The sequence below is a fragment of the Antennarius striatus genome, chromosome 19 (genome assembly GCF_040054535.1).
Source record: "Antennarius striatus isolate MH-2024 chromosome 19, ASM4005453v1, whole genome shotgun sequence".
Classification (NCBI taxonomy): domain Eukaryota; kingdom Metazoa; phylum Chordata; class Actinopteri; order Lophiiformes; family Antennariidae; genus Antennarius; species Antennarius striatus.
In genome coordinates, this window is record NC_090794.1 from 14,750,998 (window position 1) to 14,772,399 (window position 21,402).

Genomic DNA, 21,402 nt, shown 5'->3' on the forward strand with positions numbered 1-21,402 from the left:
AGATAAAGAACTCTGCTGTGATGAGTGACAGTGTGCAGCTCACAGGTCGAACCAAACAAAACGAATGAAACACAATATTTTAAAATAATTCACATTCTTTTCCAAATGCAAAAAAACAAAATAATTATTTCTATAAAAACAAAAGTCCATTCATTTCCATAAAGCTCTTGACCAAATGAATGTGCACAGGATCAGTCTGTTCCACCACTCCTTTTATTTCTCCTCACTTTGTTTTCATCTCCTCACGCAGCTTGACCAGGGAGAAGTGATTCTTCCCGTGAGTCACCTCCATTATGGCCTCAGCCTGTGAAAACACACCAACACAAGTCGATACTTTACATCATTCAAGAACAAACATGATTTCTGTGTTCGCTTCTTTCTGCTTTCAACTGATGTGTCCACCATTCATACTGAAAACTGTTTGATACTGAAACATATCATCCATTTCTTACACTCAAGGGTAATCACATGCAACCCCTCTATTTCTATTCTATCTAGTTTGTTTAATTTTTACAAATCTACTATTTTAAATCTTTACAAGAATGGAACAGTTTGCATTGCACCATTGTTCTGTGGTTAAAAGTGTTTTGTTTCTGTTTGGTTTCTACCTTCTTGAGCGCCTCGATGCCGACTGAGCGTCTGTCCAGCTCGATGTACAACCTGCCCAGCTTCAGGAGCAGGGAGGACACATTCAGAGAGTGGGGTGGATACAGCTTACTGAAGGAACGAGATCACACACACAACGATCCCACTTACAGGCAAATGATGAAGATGAACATGATGAAGCCGAGCAACAACACAAGAATCTTTACATCCCACGAAGCAGTGATGTATTGTAAATGTCAGTGTTTCCGTCCACCAAATATCTTTGCAAACGTTGAAGATAGAAAGATGAAACAAAAAGCACATTACTTGGGTGGCAAAGGGGATGAAAATTAGATGTTGACCTTGACCTTGAGAAAACTAGATCAAGGTCAAATTTTAAGTTTCGTAAATTTTTTTGCACATATCTCAGGAACCAGATAAGACAGAAAGACCAAAAGGCGTTATATTCAGGGAAGCAAGGGGAGGAAAACTAGATCAAAACCTTGACCTTGAAAAACTAGGTCAAGGTCAAATTTTCACTTTTATATATTTCTAGGTACATGTCAAGCATTCATTTCTGAGACTATCTTGAAAGTAGGTCAGGGTAGAATTTTGAAATCAGGGTGTCGCGGGATGTTGCAGTCTCTGACTGCCTTATTTTCTTCTACAGTCATCACAAAAAAAGTGGATGGTAAAAATATTCTAGATAGTGCTTTAGGTGTTGTTGACCGCCTTCAATGTTCAAGTTAAAGCACCAAAGCATTTTTGAAATATCTGTCTGCAGAAGTTTTTGGAAAATGGCTGAACCAGTGATTGATCATTAAACATCTGTGAAAGCGACAAACTTGCAAAATGGGGTCAAAAAGAAGTCAAATCAGTGGAGAAACAGAAATCCTTCTTGACTTTTAGTTTACAGTAAAAAAGTCTACTCCCAGAATACTGGAAACTACATTTATCATAATACAAACTACGAGCAGCAGCTGGTAAAGCTGGGCTCCATCATCTGACCTACAGACTGAAACACATGACGACAGCAGACAGACGTGTGTTTTCAGGGTTCAGCCTCTCTCAGCACCTGTAGTGTCGAACGATCTTCTCCCCGTATCTGACGGCTCCCTCTGAATCTTGCATGTACAGATAAATCCCCATGGCCTGATACATCATGTGGAGCATGTACACGTTGGAGTCGTCGAACACGGCTCCCATTTCCTCCAGGCTCTGCTCGCACATCTCCATCAGCTCACTAGGGGGTGCAGATCAGTCAAGGATGCATCAACACAAGAAGCGTCCAAGGCCTCTGATGGTGTTATCACATGTTTACCTTCCTGAAGATGAATGACTTTGACTCTGACATTAATCAACCAAAAGTTTTCACGGCACTCCATCAATGTTGGTGCAGTTTCGTAACAGTAAAGGATATTTTTTATGTGTTTGAGAGCTCGAAACTCTCTGATAGTTTTCTTGGCATAGCGCAGCATGCTGTTAACGACCTGGGGCTCGGCGGGGTCACTCTTCTTTCGTAGTTTCAACTTTATCTTGTCCTTGAAGTGAAGACAGGAACCATGAGCAGGAAGACCAGTTTCTAAATTTATATCACATAACGATTCTCTTCCTCAACCAAAATTATGCACATCACTCAATTTTTTTTCTCTCACCATGGACTTGCTTTTGCATTCCTGGCAACCACAGGTGAAGTAGTAGGACTCTCTCAGCCTGCTGTTGCGGTCTTCTGTTGGGTAGAGGAGGTCTATGTAGCTGATGAGTAGCTGGAGAGTGAAAAACCAACATGGCGAATGAGAAACCGGAAAAATGAACGCCTTCCTTCATCTCTCTACTGTCATGGTTAAAACAGAAATAACACACATCTTTTTATTTGGTTGCTGCCTGTCTCCATCAGATCACACACACTAGTTTCTATCTTCACACACTGTTGATGAATCATGGGCAACTGGATGGCTAATGTGATGCTATCGGTGATTTACTGTCATTAGCTGTTGTCTGATTACTGGAATTTAATTTAGAAAAATCATGATCTGCTTTTAATTATCGGTCTCATTCTGATTCTTTTTACCTTTACAGGATGTGTGATCAGTTAATCATCAAAATATGTATTTAATGTAGAAACATGAGAATGGAATGTACTTTCTCTTAATGAATAAGATGAGGAACTATTCCTTTAAAGTAAAAGTTTTACAAAACTCAATTGAAATGAAACTTAGCTCATAGCTCATAATTCATTCATTCATGAAAGGAAAGAAAGGCTCATCTAACACACACACACATGCATGTACGCACACACACAGGAAAAAACACACTGAACAAGAGGCAGCCCCCTCTGAAAGGCAGCTGTCATCTACACTCACTTCGTCTCCAGGCTTCATGTCCTGCACCGCCCGGACGTCAGCCGCCGTCCCGTTGTACGTGACGATGACGCTGGGGAGACAGCTGTGGTTTATTAGAGCCACACTGTAGAGGGACAGAACAGGAGAGACAAGAATAAAAATCCAACTCTTTATTACAATAAAATAGAACCCACAGTGGAAATAATTTCTGCTGGGAGTGTATTAGCTTTATTCCACGGTGGCACATTCAACTCCTCTAATGTGTGCACATGTGTAGTTGAGTGAAACACGTTAGTGGCCTTCCTATTACGTGGATTGCAGACTAGAAACAGCTTAAAAACAAGCTGAGCAGGCAAACACATTTTCACACGGCCAGTTTAAAGTTAACGGCCTCGACCTCAGCAGGGAGACGGTTTTACTACCAAATGACCAACTGGAAAATGAAGCTGCCTGGCAGGGAACTGACCGTCTCACCTCTTTGGTCTTTGGTGTCATGCTGCTCTGAATACAACCCTTTAAAACACTGTGGATTGTAATAATGGCATTTGCCAATGGCTCTAAATCATCATGTGTTCCTTCATTCTTTCATTTATTTGTGTGGGTAGGGGTTTTCCTTTGTAAAACAATGACTGGAATCAGCAAATATTTGAAATCCCAAAATAAAATGAAGAAACTAACACATATACCAAGAGGCCAATAGTAGAAACATAGAAAGAAAGATGTTGAGAGCCAAGAAGCAGCAACTCTATGCAATATATTGTAGTTGTTGGCTCTGTGCAGAGCGCTGGTCCAATCCTGTGAGGTCTCCTCTTACTCTGGGTAGATGGCTGTACCCAGATGGGACAGTTCGTCATCCTCCACAGTGAAACCATTACAGGCAACCTGTTATTTAAAAGGAGAGAGGACAAGGGCACAAATCAGTTCAAGCACATACTTATACAATTTTAACCCATTTTACATCATATCCCACTTTAGTACGTCCTCTTTCCACGAGACTTTCAAGGACATGCAAATTGTTGGTATTAGCGGCACAAATCTAAGCTTACCTGACAAGGACAAGAAAAAGTGTGTGTGTGTGTGTGTGTGTGTGTGTGTGTGTGTGTGTGTGTGTGTGTGTGTGTGTGTGTGTGTGTGTGTGTGTGTGTGTGTGTGTGTGTGTGTGTGTGTGTGTGTGTGTGTGTGTGTGTACCTGGGAAAAGAGTGTGAGCTGGTCTTTATGGTCAGGCAGATCCAAGTGCTTGGAGTAAAACCGATGTAGTCCGGCAACATCTGCCTCATGCGTTTCCCGTTTCTCATTATCTATGTCGTCCACGTCTGTTGGGGGAAGATTAGAAGATCGTATTCACCAACAGCAGCAGTATTTATTCCAGACTGTGATTTCATTTGATATAAAACTAGGTGAAGTGCACGCCATACTAAAAATAAGACAAGGCAGGACATTCTGGATCACCCTGGGTACACAACTTTTGCCAAAATGAAGGAGGCATGTCGTCATGTGTGAGACATCTGACCAGGTGGGTAAACTTGCAAAAGGTTGCTGCTAGTTGATGTTGATTTACTTTGAGTAAAATACTCAGTTTATGCTTGATTTTATGGGGATTTAACAAATTATTTCTAAAAACAGGAGACACACATAGTTATGAAAAGTCTGTTCATCTAAACATCTTTCCTGTCTTCATCGCTCTCACTGTGTGAAGGTAGGAACACAGTGTTACCGTGTGATCCCTTCGTCATGGTTTGTGCGTGTGCGTATGTGTGTGTGTATATGTGTGTGTGTGTGTTTGCTCCTTGACCCTTGAAGCTACAGTGAATTTATTCTTGTACGCGAGACGCTCACCCAGGCTCAGTGTTTCAAGTGAAAAGGAACCCCCCCCCGAAGACGCAGCGACACACTGAGAGCACATCTAGCATTTCACCAGACTCCTCATCAGTCTATTAGTAACAGCACACATTATTATTATGATCACATGAGCCCTGGATAATTAATCATAGTCTGTCAACAATGTTACATGACTACTGGCTAGTATTTTATACCTTTGTGTTATAAGACCAACGACTCACGTGATTCCATCTCTCCAATTTGCAGGATCCTCTCAGAGGAGCAACGTTCTTTCTGTGATTTCTATAAAAAAAACAAGTATAAAAATGACTTACATGAACCACAGTATGTTCCAGATGCTCCAAATGGACACTTATTTGTTTATTAAGGGTCCAACCTTCTTGGCAAGGATCCTAGCCACCAGGCGGGACGTCTCTGACGGGCACCATTTCTCTCCAAAAACAGTCATTGCTGAGCACTCCAGCTTGTGCATGGCCCAGTCCGCTTTCTATGCACACACACGATGCAGAATATTTTAAGGCAGATCCGACTCATTACATGTGAGCATCCACCTCTAAGCATCTGAGCATCTCAGCTACGCCACAAGCTAAAGAAATAGTGACATACCCTCAAACTGTCAAACTGACTCCACATTCTGATTCAGCTCATCCTAATTGAGCAAGGGTAGCGAGGGTTTCTTTTGTCTCATCCTGACAGTAACGTAAGTAGTACAGTGGAATACATACCATGTACATCCTCAGCTGTCACCAGCTAATACTTCTCTTAGGGACCGTTAACACAAACACACACATTAAAAAAACACTCAATTCATCAGGTCATGGTAAACTGGTTAAATCAGAAGCAAATGGACTGCTTAGTCTGTCAAGATGTCTCCAACATCTTATCATAATATCTGTTCTTCCCACCAGTTTGACCTGAGGAAGTCAAGGATCACACAGCAGACTGTAGACAGAACAACTTCAAAACAATACCAGACTGTCTGGTTTTGCTCGTACAGCAGATTCTTTGGAGTTTATTAACCCTCTTCTGTTCTACATTTACTGAACCAGCACTGTGATTTTTTTCTGTGGTGTTGATTTTAAAAATTCAGACCAACAGCTACTGTCCTATTATGCATACTATAGCTCTTGATGTAATTTCTGCATGTTGGTATGTACAAGAAAAAAGCAAAAGTAAAAAAAACATTGTCATGTAAACCAGACCTGAGGAGTCCAAAAAGATGATTGTGAGTCATCAATCAGGATCGTTTTTAGTTTACCTCTTAACTACTACACTGTCATACATTATTAAATGCAGCACCAGTGGAGTTACTTCAAATAAAAATACATTCAAAATAACATGCAAAATAAAAAATGTCAAAATAAATCAATTGTTGCACTGTTGAGATATTTTTACATGAGGAATCAGAATTATTGGTGTAAAATAAGTAATAAAATAAGCATTTATTATCAGCCTCAGCAGTACAAACATAACGAGGTGAATCTCTTCATGCTCCCACACACACATCCCACATGATCTTACACTGTGGTCATTATCATTCATCCATTTATTCCGTCACCCCCGACTGTTTCCTACCTGACACTTCACATTGCAGTAGAAGGCTTTCTTGCACTTCCCACATCTCGCCAAACTCTGTTTCCTACAAACGATAGCAAACAATGTTTTCACTGAAAGAGCCGCACTCTGCTTTGTATGATTTGGTTCCCTAGGCACATGGCAAACAACACCAAACAACAGACATGGGGTCAGAGGATAGGTGAGTATCTACCACAGCGTATCTGGTTGCCATGGAGTCCACCTGACAGTTCAACATCTTGCTGCATTAGTCTGAGTGGAGAAGCAGCCGTTGGTGGTGGCCTGTCGTAACTGATAGCAATGAAGAGCTTTAAAACATTCTGTGGTATTAATAGAGCTGACCTTATGAGGGACCAGCTGTCTTTCTACCTCATAGAACCTGTAAAGTCTATAGGTGCAAATACATCTTTTTTTATAAGCTTACTGTTGTTACACTAACTCCAGCTGGCTGGTTGGTGAGGGGGTCTGGGATCAAACCACCTGATGTAAGGTACAGCTTTAACCATCAGAGATGTGTCATCCTCTGTGATGCGACCACGTGTTGTCTAGAACTGAGTCTGTCTTCCTGGCTCCGGCTGCACTCATCGATATGGGGAATCCCTGATATTAACAAGGACAAAGTCTTTTTTATTTGAGATTCAAGTTATGTATATCGGTCTTTGATGCCAGGATACAAATGCCACAACTGGGATCTACTGCAGACTGGGAAGACAATGGATCATCAGATGTGAGAAGATATTTTGATTTGTCTTTAACTTTCATATCAATATGACACAAAGTCCTTATAGTAAAACAGCATCCAGATCTCACAGCTTTAATCTCATTTAACTGATCAAATGCAAAAACTGAAGATGCTTCTAAGTAAATAATTAAGATAATATCAAAAAATAATAAAAGCGCTGTTTTCACTCAAGTGAAAGTTTATATTACAAAAAAAATCAAATGATTAAAGCAATCTGTAAAAATCTGAAGTGCTGCTGCAAGATTGCTGATTGTTTAACACCCTCAAGGTGAACATTATTAAAATGATCATGATTGTAAATGACAATATTGATATGATGGTATAAAACATGCATATTATATTTTCAGTTATTTCAATAAAATAAACTAGTACAAGCCTACAGGACAGCTCAATAGATATAATATTTTTCATTTATATCAATAACAACTGCTGTCACTGCTGTGAGGCAAGGCGGTGGTTATCGATGATGCCATTCATGTTACAGAACCATTTCTCATGTTCTGCATTCATTGGGGGGCCCAGACAGGGAATACAGACGTGTGAAACAGGATACACATGAACCATCATATAACCAAATTAGAATGCATGTGCTGCCATTTGTGTCCCATACAGCCCACTGCACGTGGTGTGTGGCAGTGGGGCCCTATGGAGAAGAGTCACCGATGAACTGATTCTCAGTTGAAGGGATTACAACGTTCACATCAAGAAATGAGTCACATGATATTAGGTTACATGCAACTCCTGATCGATGCAGACTCTTTAATTGCCCCAGAGGGGGGTGATCGATCATGTACCTGGTGAAGCAGCACTCACAGTAGAACCCTCTCTCCTGGACCGACAACACGTAGGAGTACGCCTGGCAGGAAAACAGCAGCTCCCCGGCTTTGAACGCTCTGGTAACCCGGAGACCTCGACCTTTTCCCGGACTGTCAAACCTCTCGATGCCCTGGATGCTGGCCGTCATTGTGCCTCTGCCTCCAGAATGAAGTTCACCCACCGAGAAGTGGGATGTGGCATCCCGGCTGCAAGTGTGTGGGGGGCGTCATACCACCCAATAATAGTCCTCACTGGCGCTCAGGGGGACGAAATGATGCCACCTGTTGTTAAAAACAACAACAACAATAATAAAAAAAATGCTAAACTTTTCTTGTTAGACATTATTTGTTATAAAGCTCAAATAACTGATGAGGTGTTTGTGGGTAACTTTACAAATATCAAAACAATAGAAAATAATCACCTCATTTTACTTAATATAATTATGATCCTGAATAATAATATTTGGCGCGTCACAAATACTTTTTATTTGTTTGTTACGCCATTGTTCCATTAGTTTCCTTTAATGAGTCAAACAGCGCCCCCTAACGCAGGTGTGTCTGAACAACAGGCTGGCAACAGGAAACGGTAATAAGGCCGGTCCATCCACTCAGCAGATGTCACTCATTAAAGGGAAAGTAAAATCATTTTTAAGTGACATATATTCTGTTTAGCATTATGAAAAAGTGAATTTTTATTAAAAGATGTCTGACATCATCCCTGTGGTCAGGAAACCTTAAAATCTGCGCTGCAGCAGCTTCCGTTTCCAGTGGTCACGTGGGGTCATTTACGTCATCGGTGACACCAGAATCAGGGCAGCCATTAGAACACAGTGAGATCACTGAAGCTAATAAACCTGATAAAGTCATGGTTACCTGTGAGGTGAATGGTTGTTCCAACACCACAGCATTTAGAGACAAAGATAGGAACCTATCTTTTCTCAAAATACCTTCTGGAAAGCTTGGAAAGAAATTGTAAAAAAGGATAAAAGGGTCCAAAATGACCAAAGATCAGAGAATCTGTCATGAGCGTCCGGATGATTTCCAAAGAGATTTGAAGGTAAGATCATTTTCAGACAACTCATATTATTTATTCTGAATTCCCAAAGTTTAGTGGATAGTTAATTCATATCTGGAGCTACTGGAGATATTGTATAAATGTTTTTTTGACCAGATTATGACGTGATTATGGCACTCGCAAAAGTAAACAATATCAAAAGCAAAAACAGCATATCAGACCCTGATCCTTATACACTTGTAAATACAAGACATATTAATATAAACTACAGTTGTTATGAACTCCACACAGTCCATTAGTAACAAATGGCGGTTAGCTCAATGCTAACATAATATGGAAGATCCCATTGACGGGCTAGCGCGTTAGCATCGGTAGCAGGACTGGGATGAGTCGCTAGATGTCCAAACTCTCATCCTCCACGTACATCGGATGATAATTACCCCCCAGGTGGGTTCACGGGGAACGCGTCCTCAGTATCTGATGATGATGACACGAGTTTAGATGATATCCTGATAAATTAATTTTATAGTGTCGGCTCCTTATGTTGTCCCTTGCTGTATGTTTATATAAAGGGACTGATATGGATTCACCCTGATGTCTACAATTGCGTCACTTCATCTGTCATGGTGCGCTCCATAACTGATGATAAATTTTGTTTTTTTAAGTCCCCATTGATCATAAAAAAATAAAAAATGCCACCGAGCCTTTTGTTTAATTATGTATTTCAAATACAGACCTAGTTCATTTTGACTTTACTGACTGGTGAACACTGGTGAGGGTGTTATACCTAGTTTAACTTTTATATACTGTAGTTTTGTGTGGGTTATCAAACTATTCAAGGGTATGACGTGGATGTCCAACTACCCGTTACCATGACAATCTAGGTGTCAAGTTAAAAATGTGAGTCACAAATATCGACCTCTTCCACCCTGTCAGGTACGCGGATGACTCATTTGTGCTGTAGAATAGATGGAGTTGATCTGATATCAGTGTTCTGTATTCACCTGGTAGTCTGTCTGGTTTGCTTACGCTCTGCACCGTTTACCTTTACATCGACAAGATGCTCAGCGCTGAAGAAAAAATATTCATTTTGAATTACTGAAGATAAGTCCTTTGTTTGTTATGTAGTATTAAAATAGGCACTCAGTAACTTTGAGCGTAGATTTTCAAAAAGAAACCTTAAGGGCAGACAGTTGAGAGGTGACAAAAATAGGTCAGAGACAGACATATATTTTATTCACATACTTTTTTAAAAAAGTTTAAAACAGAAACAAACACACAAACAAGCAGAAAACGGCATAGTAAAAATTGCGCTCCCCTCAAGGTATAGTCTGTACTTTCTCTGCTCAATAAGGCCATCTAGTGGTGAATATTCAGAATGACTTGATTGTACACTGAACCTGCTGTCATTCTTCATGTAGGTGTAGGATTATTGATCAGTTAGCTGAAGCTGGGTATTGAAGCAGTGACCTCTGTTCTTTTATTAAACTGTCATGAGCATGCAGGGCTTCACTGATAGACATCAAACCAGAACATCCAGAGTCCCACCTGGTCATAGTGTGCCATCTTGTGGGCACCGAGTGTAAGTGCACCCATATAGAACTGAAGCCCAGCCGTGATGGAACTCAGTCCTCTTCCACCTCACACACACGGATTACACAGAGGTAGGGAGAGAGAGTCAGGTCAGGGACTTGATCTTGAGCAAATTGAAAAATTTCATAAGCAACCATGCAAACATCACACCACACACACACACACACACACACACACACACACACACACACACACACACACACACACACACACACACACACACACACACACACACACACACACACACACCAAACCATTGTGAAGATTTGCCCCTCATCTGTATCTGAAGGCTTTATCCAACCTTGCCCCAGTTTCACCCGATTTATTATAATTCCATTTTTCCAGTCTTTCAATCTAAAGATTTGTTCCTCTTCATTTTTTAATAATGTGCAAGCAAGGCAGGCATGTCCCTGAGAGATTATGTCGTCGTCTTTGGCGTCTCGTCTTGATTACATCAGAGGAACCTGATTTGATTAGGAAGAAACCCCGTTTCAGTACACATTCTCTTTAGACCTCCCCACTGTGCTGATTTCTTACTTTGTCAGAGGGGATGATCTTGATGAATATGATCTGAAAAAGAGGGAGGGAGCGGGGGATTAGGTGAAAGGATTATAATTTCCAATGACGAGAAATAATAAGAAACAATAAATCCTAAGTAGATTTAGTTCTCAAGGAAACCCTGTTAGGGAAAATCAACAAAATAAGAGACAGGACAGAAAAGAGACGGGACGGAGGTATTAACTAGTTTCATTCTGTTTGACCTGTTTAGTCTGAGAGATAAGTTTAGGCCTTCTTTTAGTCTTAAAAACTCAAATTTAATGTAACACACAATTACAAAATAGGCTGGCCATCAGTACTAAGGTACTGATAACAAGTCTGACTGAAATGCCTCCAATACCTGCATCTGATGCTTTTTGTATCCAGAGCTAAACAAACTAGTCAGTTACTGAAAACCACTGACTGTGAAATAATAGCCGGCTTCATCTCAATAGATAAGGACAAGTTTGAGTTCACCTGGATAGAAACGTCTAATACATGACTGGTTCCCTATCCAACCCATTGGAGAGTTCCCTCTGCATTTACTCTCCTCCCAGAGGAGCACCTGGCGATCAATTCACGTTCCGAATGCCTCTAAGGGTACATCAGAACATAGAAGGGAGGGATCTGAGCCTTGAACCAACAACTTTCTAAAAGTGTACAATGCAATGCCTGTCAAATTCACAACAGCCAGGAGTGGGACTTGAACCCACGAATACAAATGCCCAAGTAACCACCTGTCAGTATGTCACCTGTCAATATAGGCTGTATACAACCAGCATACAATCTACATAGACTATGTACAACCAGTATACAGTCTTTATAGACTGTATACTGGTTGTATACAGTATATACACTTTATACTGGTTGTATACAGTCTATGTAGACTGTATACTGGTTTTATCTATATAAACTGTATAGAACCAGTAGGCCTCCTGCCTGGCAGTTAAAAACTCAGCATCCTTCTACCAATATATTCAGCATCTCTCCTCTGGACATGTCCAAACCATCTCAGTCTGGCCTCTCTGACTTTATCTCCAAAACCTCTAACATGTGCTGTCCCTCTGATGTACTCATTCCTGATCCTATCCTTCCTGGTCACTCCCAAAGAGAACCTCAGCATCTTCATCTCTGCTACCTCCAGCTCTGCCTCCTGTCTTTTCTTCAGTGACACTGTCTCTAGACCAAACAACATCGCTGGTCTCAACACAGTTTTGTACACCTTTCCTTTTATTTTAGATGAAACTCTTCTATCACACATCACACCTGACACTTTCCTCCACCCGTCAGTCAGCAGCTAATTTTAACAACCAATTAATTACTGTTTCATTTATTATCATTCAACTGATTCATGTAACAGCACCAGTCGCTGACATTTAAAAAAAATCACCTTTCTTTGTGTTTGTAAATGAATGTTTTCTGGGTTTAGTCTGTTGATTGGACAAAGTAGATCATCAAGACAAATCCCAACATTATGTTACGCGTTAAGAACAAGAACAGTTTTCACTTTTCTTTTTTAATTCTATAAACCAAACAGACAAACGTGTTGGTGACTGCTCTGTGCAAACGAATGTCAGAGACATAAGACATAACATTCAATTTTAAATAATTTTGTGATTTTGAATTTCCTCTATTTTTTAAATAACTGCTGTAAAAATTAATTCAGGAATAATAAAATCTTGATTTTCTGAATTACTAAATAAATATGACAACGCCCCACAGTACATATTACCCTCAGCAGCATACCCCCACCCATCTGTGGCTCCACCTGTCTGACCGCACCTGCTTTGGTTCTTACTATCTCTTAACCGTTGATGTGCTCTATGTTGTGACCTGTCGGCTGCTTTCATCTGCTCTGCCTCCACATCCTGCTATTGACTACTTCCACTACGTACCAACAGCCTTACACTCTTTCCTAAATCATTCCAAGTCCTCCTCACCTTGTATTCATTCTGGGATCAAACTACATTTTACACCCTTAGACAGCACTTTGCCTATAACCTACATATGGCCAAACACACTCCAGGAGAACAGTGAAGACCTTGTAAAACGGCAGCTGCTAATGTGTCTCTGCCACAAGGTCGCAGACGAGGGTTGTGTGTGAAGTCCAATGTGGTCAAAGACCTGAACTGCTCTCATTCTTGTGATGGTGGTGAACAGAGGCCTCCTCAGTTCGTGCTCATGACCTTGTCATCACGTGCCATTCCCAGCCCACTGCGCTAACTAGGGGTCATTGGCAGGCCATGGCTGGGGAAGGGGATGGTGTTTGTGGGACAAAGACACTGATAATTCTGGACTGTGTTTAGTGAATGGGGTGCTAATACCCTCCTTTATTTCTTTATTCTGAACTCAAATCTTGAAGACTTTAGACTTAGATTGTGTCTGTGTCTGCAACATGTCCACAGAATGTCTCTGATCTCTCTTGCTGCGTGTGTAACTGTTCAGTGTTTGCAATGCAACAATTAATCTTATGGTGGATGATATCTGTAAATCACATATAAACATTTTAGTTGTTCAGTCCAAATTGTGATTCTCCATCTCAGACAGGGCTCCTGTGACATACAGTGATTTATCTACATGTCACAGCAACCCTTTAAAATTAGAGGCCCAGTGATTTTATGATCAGGCATGAGACTATTAGGGTCTATTTTTATTACGTCCACCAAGCAGTTGTATTTTTAGCTTGCGCTGATGCATCTTCACAAGTTACCGACCTACTGTAGGTCCCAAAGACAGCAGCCATTAATGAAATGTCATTTATCTTGAATTCCTATCAAGCTAATAGTTGAAAGTTGATTCTGAAGCAACTAGACTTCTGTTTGCTGCAGATTCATCTTTCAAGGTTCACCATGGCCTGGATCTGCACCAACATATCAAACTAATAATAATGCCGATTCTTTGTATTGGTTTTCTCATTCAAAAAAACCAAAGGAGGCTCAAACTGTCACGAGATCGTTGCTTTTAGATGCAGTGACATAATGGAGAAACTGAGCTGCCTTGGCAGAGGCTGTCGGAGCGCTGCCTAGTTATTAATACCATAACACAGCAGTGATGTGAAAACTAGATGACATCTAAATGATTGACTAAACTATTCAAATATTAATAAGACAAGATATTACTATTTAGTTTTGGTAAATTAACTGCTACATCATTCGAGTAAATAATGTAATAATCCTGAGAATGTAGATATATGTAATCAAATAATATAAACAAATTGATTATAAACTAAACTTTAGGAGTAGCGTGTGGAGAGAGGGTTGAGCTTCTGTCAGTGGCTCTGCTCACATCCTCTCATGCCCTATGTGATCGTTGTTAAGTGGGAAGATGTTGGGATGAGTGGTGCTTGAGAAAGCTCCTTTACAATAAAACCACATTGTGTGTGATGAACTCAGTGACTGAGACAGTGTCTAATGTCTCAGCTTGTCCCTTGTCGGCCTGTTAGGGAGCCAAGCCTTAAGCCTTAACCCTCCTGTCTCCCCTCCCGGCTGGGGGGTACACACTGTCTGCTTGACTGTTTGCTTGTTGGGCTGTCTTCACTATGGGGCTTGCAGGCGTGGAGCCTCATCTCTCAATGTTTATCCATGTGTCTTTGCTTTGGCTCAGGTCCTTTGCTGTAGACCACTGTGGGTTGAGTAGGGTCCACTGCCCTGTGTCAGCCAAGTAAGCTCTGCTTTCACTGGAGGGCTTAGCGCCTCACCCCTCGGCTGCTTTATGATCAGACAGCTGGGCTAATCTGTCTGCATCTTTCCATCTCCTTAGGTCTTGCATCATCTCTTCTTTTGGCTCCTTAGGTCATCTCTTTGTAGACAAGTTGGCTTTCACATCTTTTAAATAGTTGTGTTTTTCCATTTGCAAGTGTTCTTTTTTTAACCAACTCAGCAGGAAAATGAGGAGTAGGGGATCACAAGACAAATGTTTAGTGAGAATCTATCACTTTTTGGTGACGTCACACGTAACCTGAAAACTTTGTAGGACTTGAATTCATCTTAAGCGATCTGCGACTCTTTAAATAATAACTAAACCTCTCGAAGATCGCTTAGTTAAGTTGAGAATCTTAGTAAAGTTAGAGAATTGTGCAGAGCTGACAGTCTGGTAGACCTGATCGGGCCTTTGGGAGGATGAGAAGTGTCACATGAACTTCTCACCTTTGAATCTGGGCACTTCAAGTACCCCAGATGTAAATTGTGTTTTGTCATTTTTACAAGTCGCAAAAAAAAGTGAATAATTGCTGTAATGATTTTTCATACTATGAATTTGCTGGTTTCAGTTTCTCAGCTGTGTGTGGATTTGAAAAATAAATTTACACATGATTTAGAGTTCTAGACTGTTGGTCTGACAACTGTTGAAAACATCACTACTGAGATGTGGGGATTAGAATTGTCTCTGTGTAATTACCAGCAACCTGTAGTTGGAGCTCTAAAAAGAGACAAGCTGTTTAAGAGGTTTGATCACATCAATGGTAAAGGAGCAACACCACCGTCAATGCTTTGTTCACTGAAGAAAAGCAGATTTAAAACATTTGGGCTGATAATGGAAACTAATATGCTTTATCCAGGCTTCATCATCCCCTCTTCCTCACACCATCTCCTCTTGCCCCCCCTGTCCTCCATCTCTCTCTCTCTCTTCCTTCTGCCTTCCATCCTCCTTCACTGTCCTCTTCAGCCGTCTGGCTAAACTTAGAAGTGACAACAGTTGCAGGGTGACACAGAGGGCTAAATAAGACCAGAACAATACCTTGTCTCCTCTCCTCACCCCCGCAACTCCCCCTTTAATAGACTGCCATTGTTCTCGCCCGTCACTGTTGCTCTTTCAGGGAGTTTGTTAGCTATGCTAATGAAGGTTGGGCTTGTGTGGATTTAGCGAGTGAGGATTTGATGCTCTTTAACTGGGCACTTTTAGAAAGGAGAGGCCATCATGAGCATTGCTGGCCAGCTATTTACCACTGGTCAAATGTCACAGGTGTGTGGACGTGATACTGGAAAGGATCTAACACATTCCTCATGCAATTACTACAGTTTGATATCTGTACACTGCAAATTAGTCAGCAAACTGCCTCAAAGAAGGTGTCACACCAGAATGTGTGCCACTGCGTATCTAATGCACAGTGTAGTGTATGTGTCAGCATGTCAGAGACCTTGTGAAAGGAAAGGATTCAAGTAAGACAAGATGCAGAGAAGACAGTAAGTAAAGTACAGTTAGTCATCCAATCAGCTGGGCTGTAAATAGCCAGGCTGGTGGCTCCTTTGAGCTTTCCTCTAAGAGGAATTCTCTTTCTCCTTGGTTTATTAATAGTGCCTGTGCATTGTTTCCTACAGCAACACTACTGCAATCAAAGGAAGCTGGCTGCTAACATTTTCCTTTGTCTATTTGTTTAGTAGGAATGGAAGAGTCACATTTATACGAGTCACCTTGCCCAGAGGGGTGCATGTCCGTGTAACTGTACAGGCCATACTGCAGATGCTTAGGGGTATTAAGTCAGGTTGTGTGTTTATTTGTGTAATCGTGTTAGTGCAGTGATACATCCTCCAATTGCTTGTGTGTGTCTGTGAGCAACTAAACAAAGTATTAGGTTTTTATTTGGGAGGTTCTGTGCTTTCACAGACTATTGGTGCACTAGTATGTCTTTCTTAGAGCAAATGTCAATATGTTACACAAACTGCCACTGCAAAGGTACTGTACTAATTTGTTTCATCACTGTTCTCTTCATGTAAACTCTTTGGTCGAAGACTATCAGTGTCAAGAAACTTTTACTATACTTGTAACTAGGGCTGTCAGTTTAACGCGTTAATTACATTAATTAATTACGCTGCAAATTAACACGCTATAAAAATTAAAACAATTCAATGCACAAGCATTTTAAATTTGGCCCATTGAGGGACCCGTAGGCTGCAGTGACGTCCCTTCATACCTGCGCCACTAGTCAAAACCAGGTTGACTGACAACAGAGATGGACACGACACAGGAGAGCGAGGCAAGCCCAATCGGATCTTTGGGCGGAAAGTTTATTTATTAAAAGAACAAAGACGGGACTATCAACAAAAACGCAGTGATTTGTACCTTTTGTAAAAGAGAATTTTCATATCACCGTAGCAGCTCCAGCCTAACGTATCATTTAAATGCAAAACATGTCAAGGACACGGAGTTGTCTGCTGTATTGGAGTCAGCTTTAGTATTCATATTGATTGAGTCTTATGTGCCTATTTGTGACTCAGCCTTATTTTATTTCTGAAATGTATTTTTTTTTACTGTATTTGTATTACATTTTTGAGAAATGCACCTGGCCTAACTGGTTTGCTGATGTGCTTGACCTTTTTTCTTTTGAATTTCATTTATAAAGCACACTTAACCGATAAAAATATGGATTTCAGATCTACTCTTCTTGGTGTATTCTATTGATTAGTCATGCACTACAATTTTGTAATGTCCTAGAATTCAAATTCTTTATTTGGGGGGCCTTTAGCAGGTATGACATTAAAATGTGATTAAATAGATTAATTGATTACAAATCCTGTAATTAATTAGATTAATTTTCTTAATAGCCTGACAGCACTACTTGTAACATGTTCTCAAATTCTATTCTATTCTATTCTATTCTATTCTATTCTATTCTATTCTATTCTATTCTATTCTATTCTATTCTATTCTATTCTTTGAACAAAAGCATTATAATCAGATTTATGTGATTGCTTTTTAAATGCCTGTGATGAACATGAGATATTGGAGAACCTTCCAGTGAAGTAATTTGGCCTCTATGAGTGGAATCAGGGCGGCACGGTGGCGCAGTGGTTAGCGCCGCCGCCTCACAACACGGCGGACCCGGATTCAAGTCCTGCTCTCCCCGTGTCTGCATGGATTCTCTCCGGGTTCTCTGGCTTCCTCCAAAAGCATTCGCTTCAGGTCCAAATTGCCCGTAGGAGTGAGTGTGTGTGCATGGTTGTATGTCTTTGTGTGTGGCTCTGCGATGCACTGGCGTCGTGCCCCCGTCTCACACCCTATGCCGCCAAGATAGGCTACGGCTCCCCGTGATCCGCTGCGGCAGATACAGCGGTGGTAATCTGAGGATGACTGACTGAGTGGAATCCAACGGTAACAATACTAATGCTCTCCTAGGCCAAAATACCTGAAACTTTAAGTCAGAAGGACTAATGTGGTTGTGTTGGAGCCCTAACATGTCATTCTCTGGTGCTTCCGATGTCCCTTCACCCCCTTTTACTTCAGAGAATCCAACCCTTAATTGTGTATCTGCTGGTTGTCACGTTGTACGACAGATTTTGTATTCCATTGCGTTCAAAACGGCTAACATTCAAAGCAGCAGTCTGGGAAACAGTGGTGTAAGACTGGTCAGACACACTTGCAGATTAAAGCCGACTTTCACTGCTGCAATTTTAGTTGTAACTTTGGAGAATGAACCACATTTTGAATGAAGCCTTCTAGCGTTTGGACTTTCTGTTGCTTTCCTAGTTGCTTACATTAGCATACTTGGCTCCATGTTTGGTGTCAAAGTGCTGTTGTAAATTGTACGCCAGGACTGCTGTATCATTACAAAGAAGACAAACTCTATTTAGGCGTAAACATTCTCACTTTCCCATCACTTTAAATCTCCCATCCCATTAAATTTCCTTCCTTCTTTGTAACTTTTCTTTTCCGGACATTGATACGATGAACACTTGCAGTGACACTGCTAGAGTTCCTCTCGTAAAACCGACTTCAAGATAATGAAAAGCTATCGAGGGTAGACTGACATCTAACGGCCAGACGGGTTCTGTGTGTGAATAAATAAATTACCCTCCTCGTTCAGAGCCTTCATATTTGTGGACACTTTGGCCTGTCAGTCCTGAGTTTTCAGACACACGTTCACAAGAATGAAACATGTTTGTTTGCTTCGGTGCAACATGGATGCCAAAATTAACATTTCACAACAAATGATCATGGTTAAGGGAAACTTTTAGAGGAGTGTTGACCAACCACAGCCGATTATTTTTAATTCCTGATAATCTGGCCGATTAATCAGTCCATTATGATGTACAAGCTTACACTTCCATGCTCACAGACATTAAAATATGCTTCCCTGACACACACACACACACACACACACACACACACACACACACACACACACACACACACACACACACACACACGCCCGGTTTGATGCAGGTTGGTTGTTTGGTGACCAAGTAGCGGCATTGAAACATTACCGGTCACTTGGAGTCAGTGACTCACCAAGGGCACAATGGAATTAGTGTGATTCTCTGCAATGTGACAGCTTGCTCTGGCTAAATGGTGTAATAATCTACCCCTCCTCGCACAGACCTCCAGCACCACACGCACACATACCTACAAACACACACACACACACACACACACACACACACACACACACACACACACACACACACACACACACACACACACAGGCACACACACACGCTCGCCTCGTTTGCCCTCCCCAAACCAATTGGCACAAATAACATTGTCTTAAGCTATAAAAAAGATTTCCCCCCCCTCCCTCCATTGTGGTAATTATTGAATTAATGCAGATGGAGAGAGACATCTGCATGTTAAAGTGTTGGCCTCTCTCTTATGCACAGCAGATGTTCCCCTGTCATTTACTCAAATTATGCTGCTGAGATACACGGAGAGAGAGAGAGAGAGAGAGAGAGAGAGAGAGAGAGAGAGAGAGAGAGAAAAAAAAGAGAGTCACTCGCTGAAGCAAAATTGTCTTACATCCAGTGTCAGCCACCAAATTTATTAGCTGTCCTTCAAGTAAACCCTTACTTTCTTCCCTCGAGGTGTTCCTCAATGACAGTTAAAGTGCTTTATTTGCTTTATCATTATTACCTGTTTTATTATAAAGGCAAGTGAATTTGAACCTTTCAAACGTGGAGGCAGTCCAAAGTGCTTTCAATGTGGCAAAATTTAAAACCATAATAAATTGAAAAAAAAAAAAACGATAAAAAGGGAATAAAATGAATTCGGAGATAAAGCAAATAGGCAGATTTAAGATCCAATCAATGCCACAATAAAGCATGAATTTGTTGCAAAGATAAAATGAAAGAAATGAGTCCAACATGATAAAAAAAACAGATAATTTTTCTATTGTTAAAGAGCAAACAAGGGCATTAAATGAGGTAAATTCATCTTGAGCATAATAAAATCTCAGCCATTATATAACCATTCCACTGTCCAATAATGATGGAGTATCATGTCAAAGATGTGACATGAATGTAACTAGCTGACCTCTCATTGATAGATTAAACCATCAGTTAACCTCTTGACCCTTGGTGTTTGTAGAGACATTATAGTAAAGAACAGAAAACGTCCCTTTGAAGATCAAATGAGATTATTTGCAGAGAAGAAGACAGTGCATTTGATTGTGTCTCCATAAATGTGTGTGTTCCAGATGACAGACGACCCAGGGCCCTTCTCCTTGGGATTATTTTCCAGGTTGGTTCAGCCTCATCTCTCAGGATTACATTGATAAATTCTTGTATTATATTTTCTGTGCTTATTGTATTAATATACAGGAACAGTTCCCAGAAAAAAGTCCCACGCCTGCTTTAAGGTAATCTTCTTCCACTTGAGCTTTTAAAATGGTTTTGGGTGGGGGCAGAGTGGGATGTCTTTCTATTTCCTATTCTGTGCTACTCTGGGAGTTTTGTTTAGCTCCTTGTTTTTTTGATTCAATTGCTCTAATTATATCATCACCCATAATACATGATCTTATAAATATGTTTATCCTGACTGTGCTACACTGGACTTGTTCAGTCAATGTGTCCAACATGCATGATGTAAATTTTAGAGGTACATGGTTTCTGTAAATGCTATACACTTTATCCCACAAACTTTTTACAATGGGTTCCGTAGAATAATATTGTGGGAGCACTGCTGTAATTCCAGATATAGTTACGGAAAGATTTGCCATAATTCATGCAAGACATGAAAAAAGTGTGCAGAAACAAGAAGGAAGTAAAAAAAAAAAAGAGAAAGCAGTTTTAAAAGTTTTTACCTTTAATTGCCATTATGTGGATGTAAGGATTATCTCAATGTAATACACAAAGAACTTTGTGGGCATTGAGGGTATACATTTTTCTACAGCTATGTCTGTATTTGTAGGAAGGTATCACTGAAATACAAATATTAGTACAAGCATCAATGACTGGTGACAATCGCAATGTTCAGACGGTTTCTTTGTTCAGTGTCAAACCTAAACAATGCATAGTAAGCTGTACTTAAAGAGATAAATACAAAAACAACACTCCAAGCACTAAGAAGAAACACCTAACAGGAAACCAAGATGTCAACAGACTCTGTTACACAACATCCCAACTTGTGCCTTGCCTCAGGCCAATATAACA

At 40.7% G+C, this 21,402-nt stretch overlaps 1 protein-coding gene and 1 long non-coding RNA gene across 4 annotated transcripts; one reads left to right on the forward strand and one right to left on the reverse strand.

The window, feature by feature from the left end:
- Positions 1-194: 194 nt before the first annotated feature.
- LOC137613900 (N-lysine methyltransferase SMYD2-B-like) lies at positions 195-8,162 on the reverse strand. Of its 3 annotated transcripts, XM_068343370.1 has the most exons (13): positions 7,879-8,006; positions 6,536-6,942; positions 6,343-6,406; positions 5,144-5,254; positions 4,989-5,049; positions 4,117-4,241; positions 3,742-3,809; positions 2,949-3,051; positions 2,241-2,351; positions 2,006-2,126; positions 1,661-1,835; positions 609-717; positions 195-304 (listed from the first exon to the last, which is right to left on the reverse strand). In XM_068343370.1, exons 4-13 carry the CDS (start codon positions 5,237-5,239, stop codon positions 224-226), a joined length of 1,050 nt encoding a protein of 349 aa, XP_068199471.1. In that variant the 5' UTR covers positions 5,240-5,254; positions 6,343-6,406; positions 6,536-6,942; positions 7,879-8,006; the 3' UTR covers positions 195-223. The 3 variants fall into 3 exon arrangements, with proteins under 3 accessions (XP_068199471.1, XP_068199470.1, XP_068199472.1); XM_068343369.1 differs by lacking the exon at positions 6,536-6,942 and having other exon boundaries at positions 7,879-8,162; XM_068343371.1 differs by lacking the exon at positions 6,536-6,942 and having other exon boundaries at positions 7,898-8,022.
- Positions 8,163-8,863: 701 nt separating this feature from the next.
- Positions 8,864-20,634, forward strand: LOC137613103 (uncharacterized). Its single transcript, XR_011038910.1, has 3 exons — positions 8,864-8,956; positions 20,448-20,491; positions 20,572-20,634. It is a non-coding gene; the product is annotated as an uncharacterized lncRNA (long non-coding RNA).
- Positions 20,635-21,402: the final 768 nt, after the last annotated feature.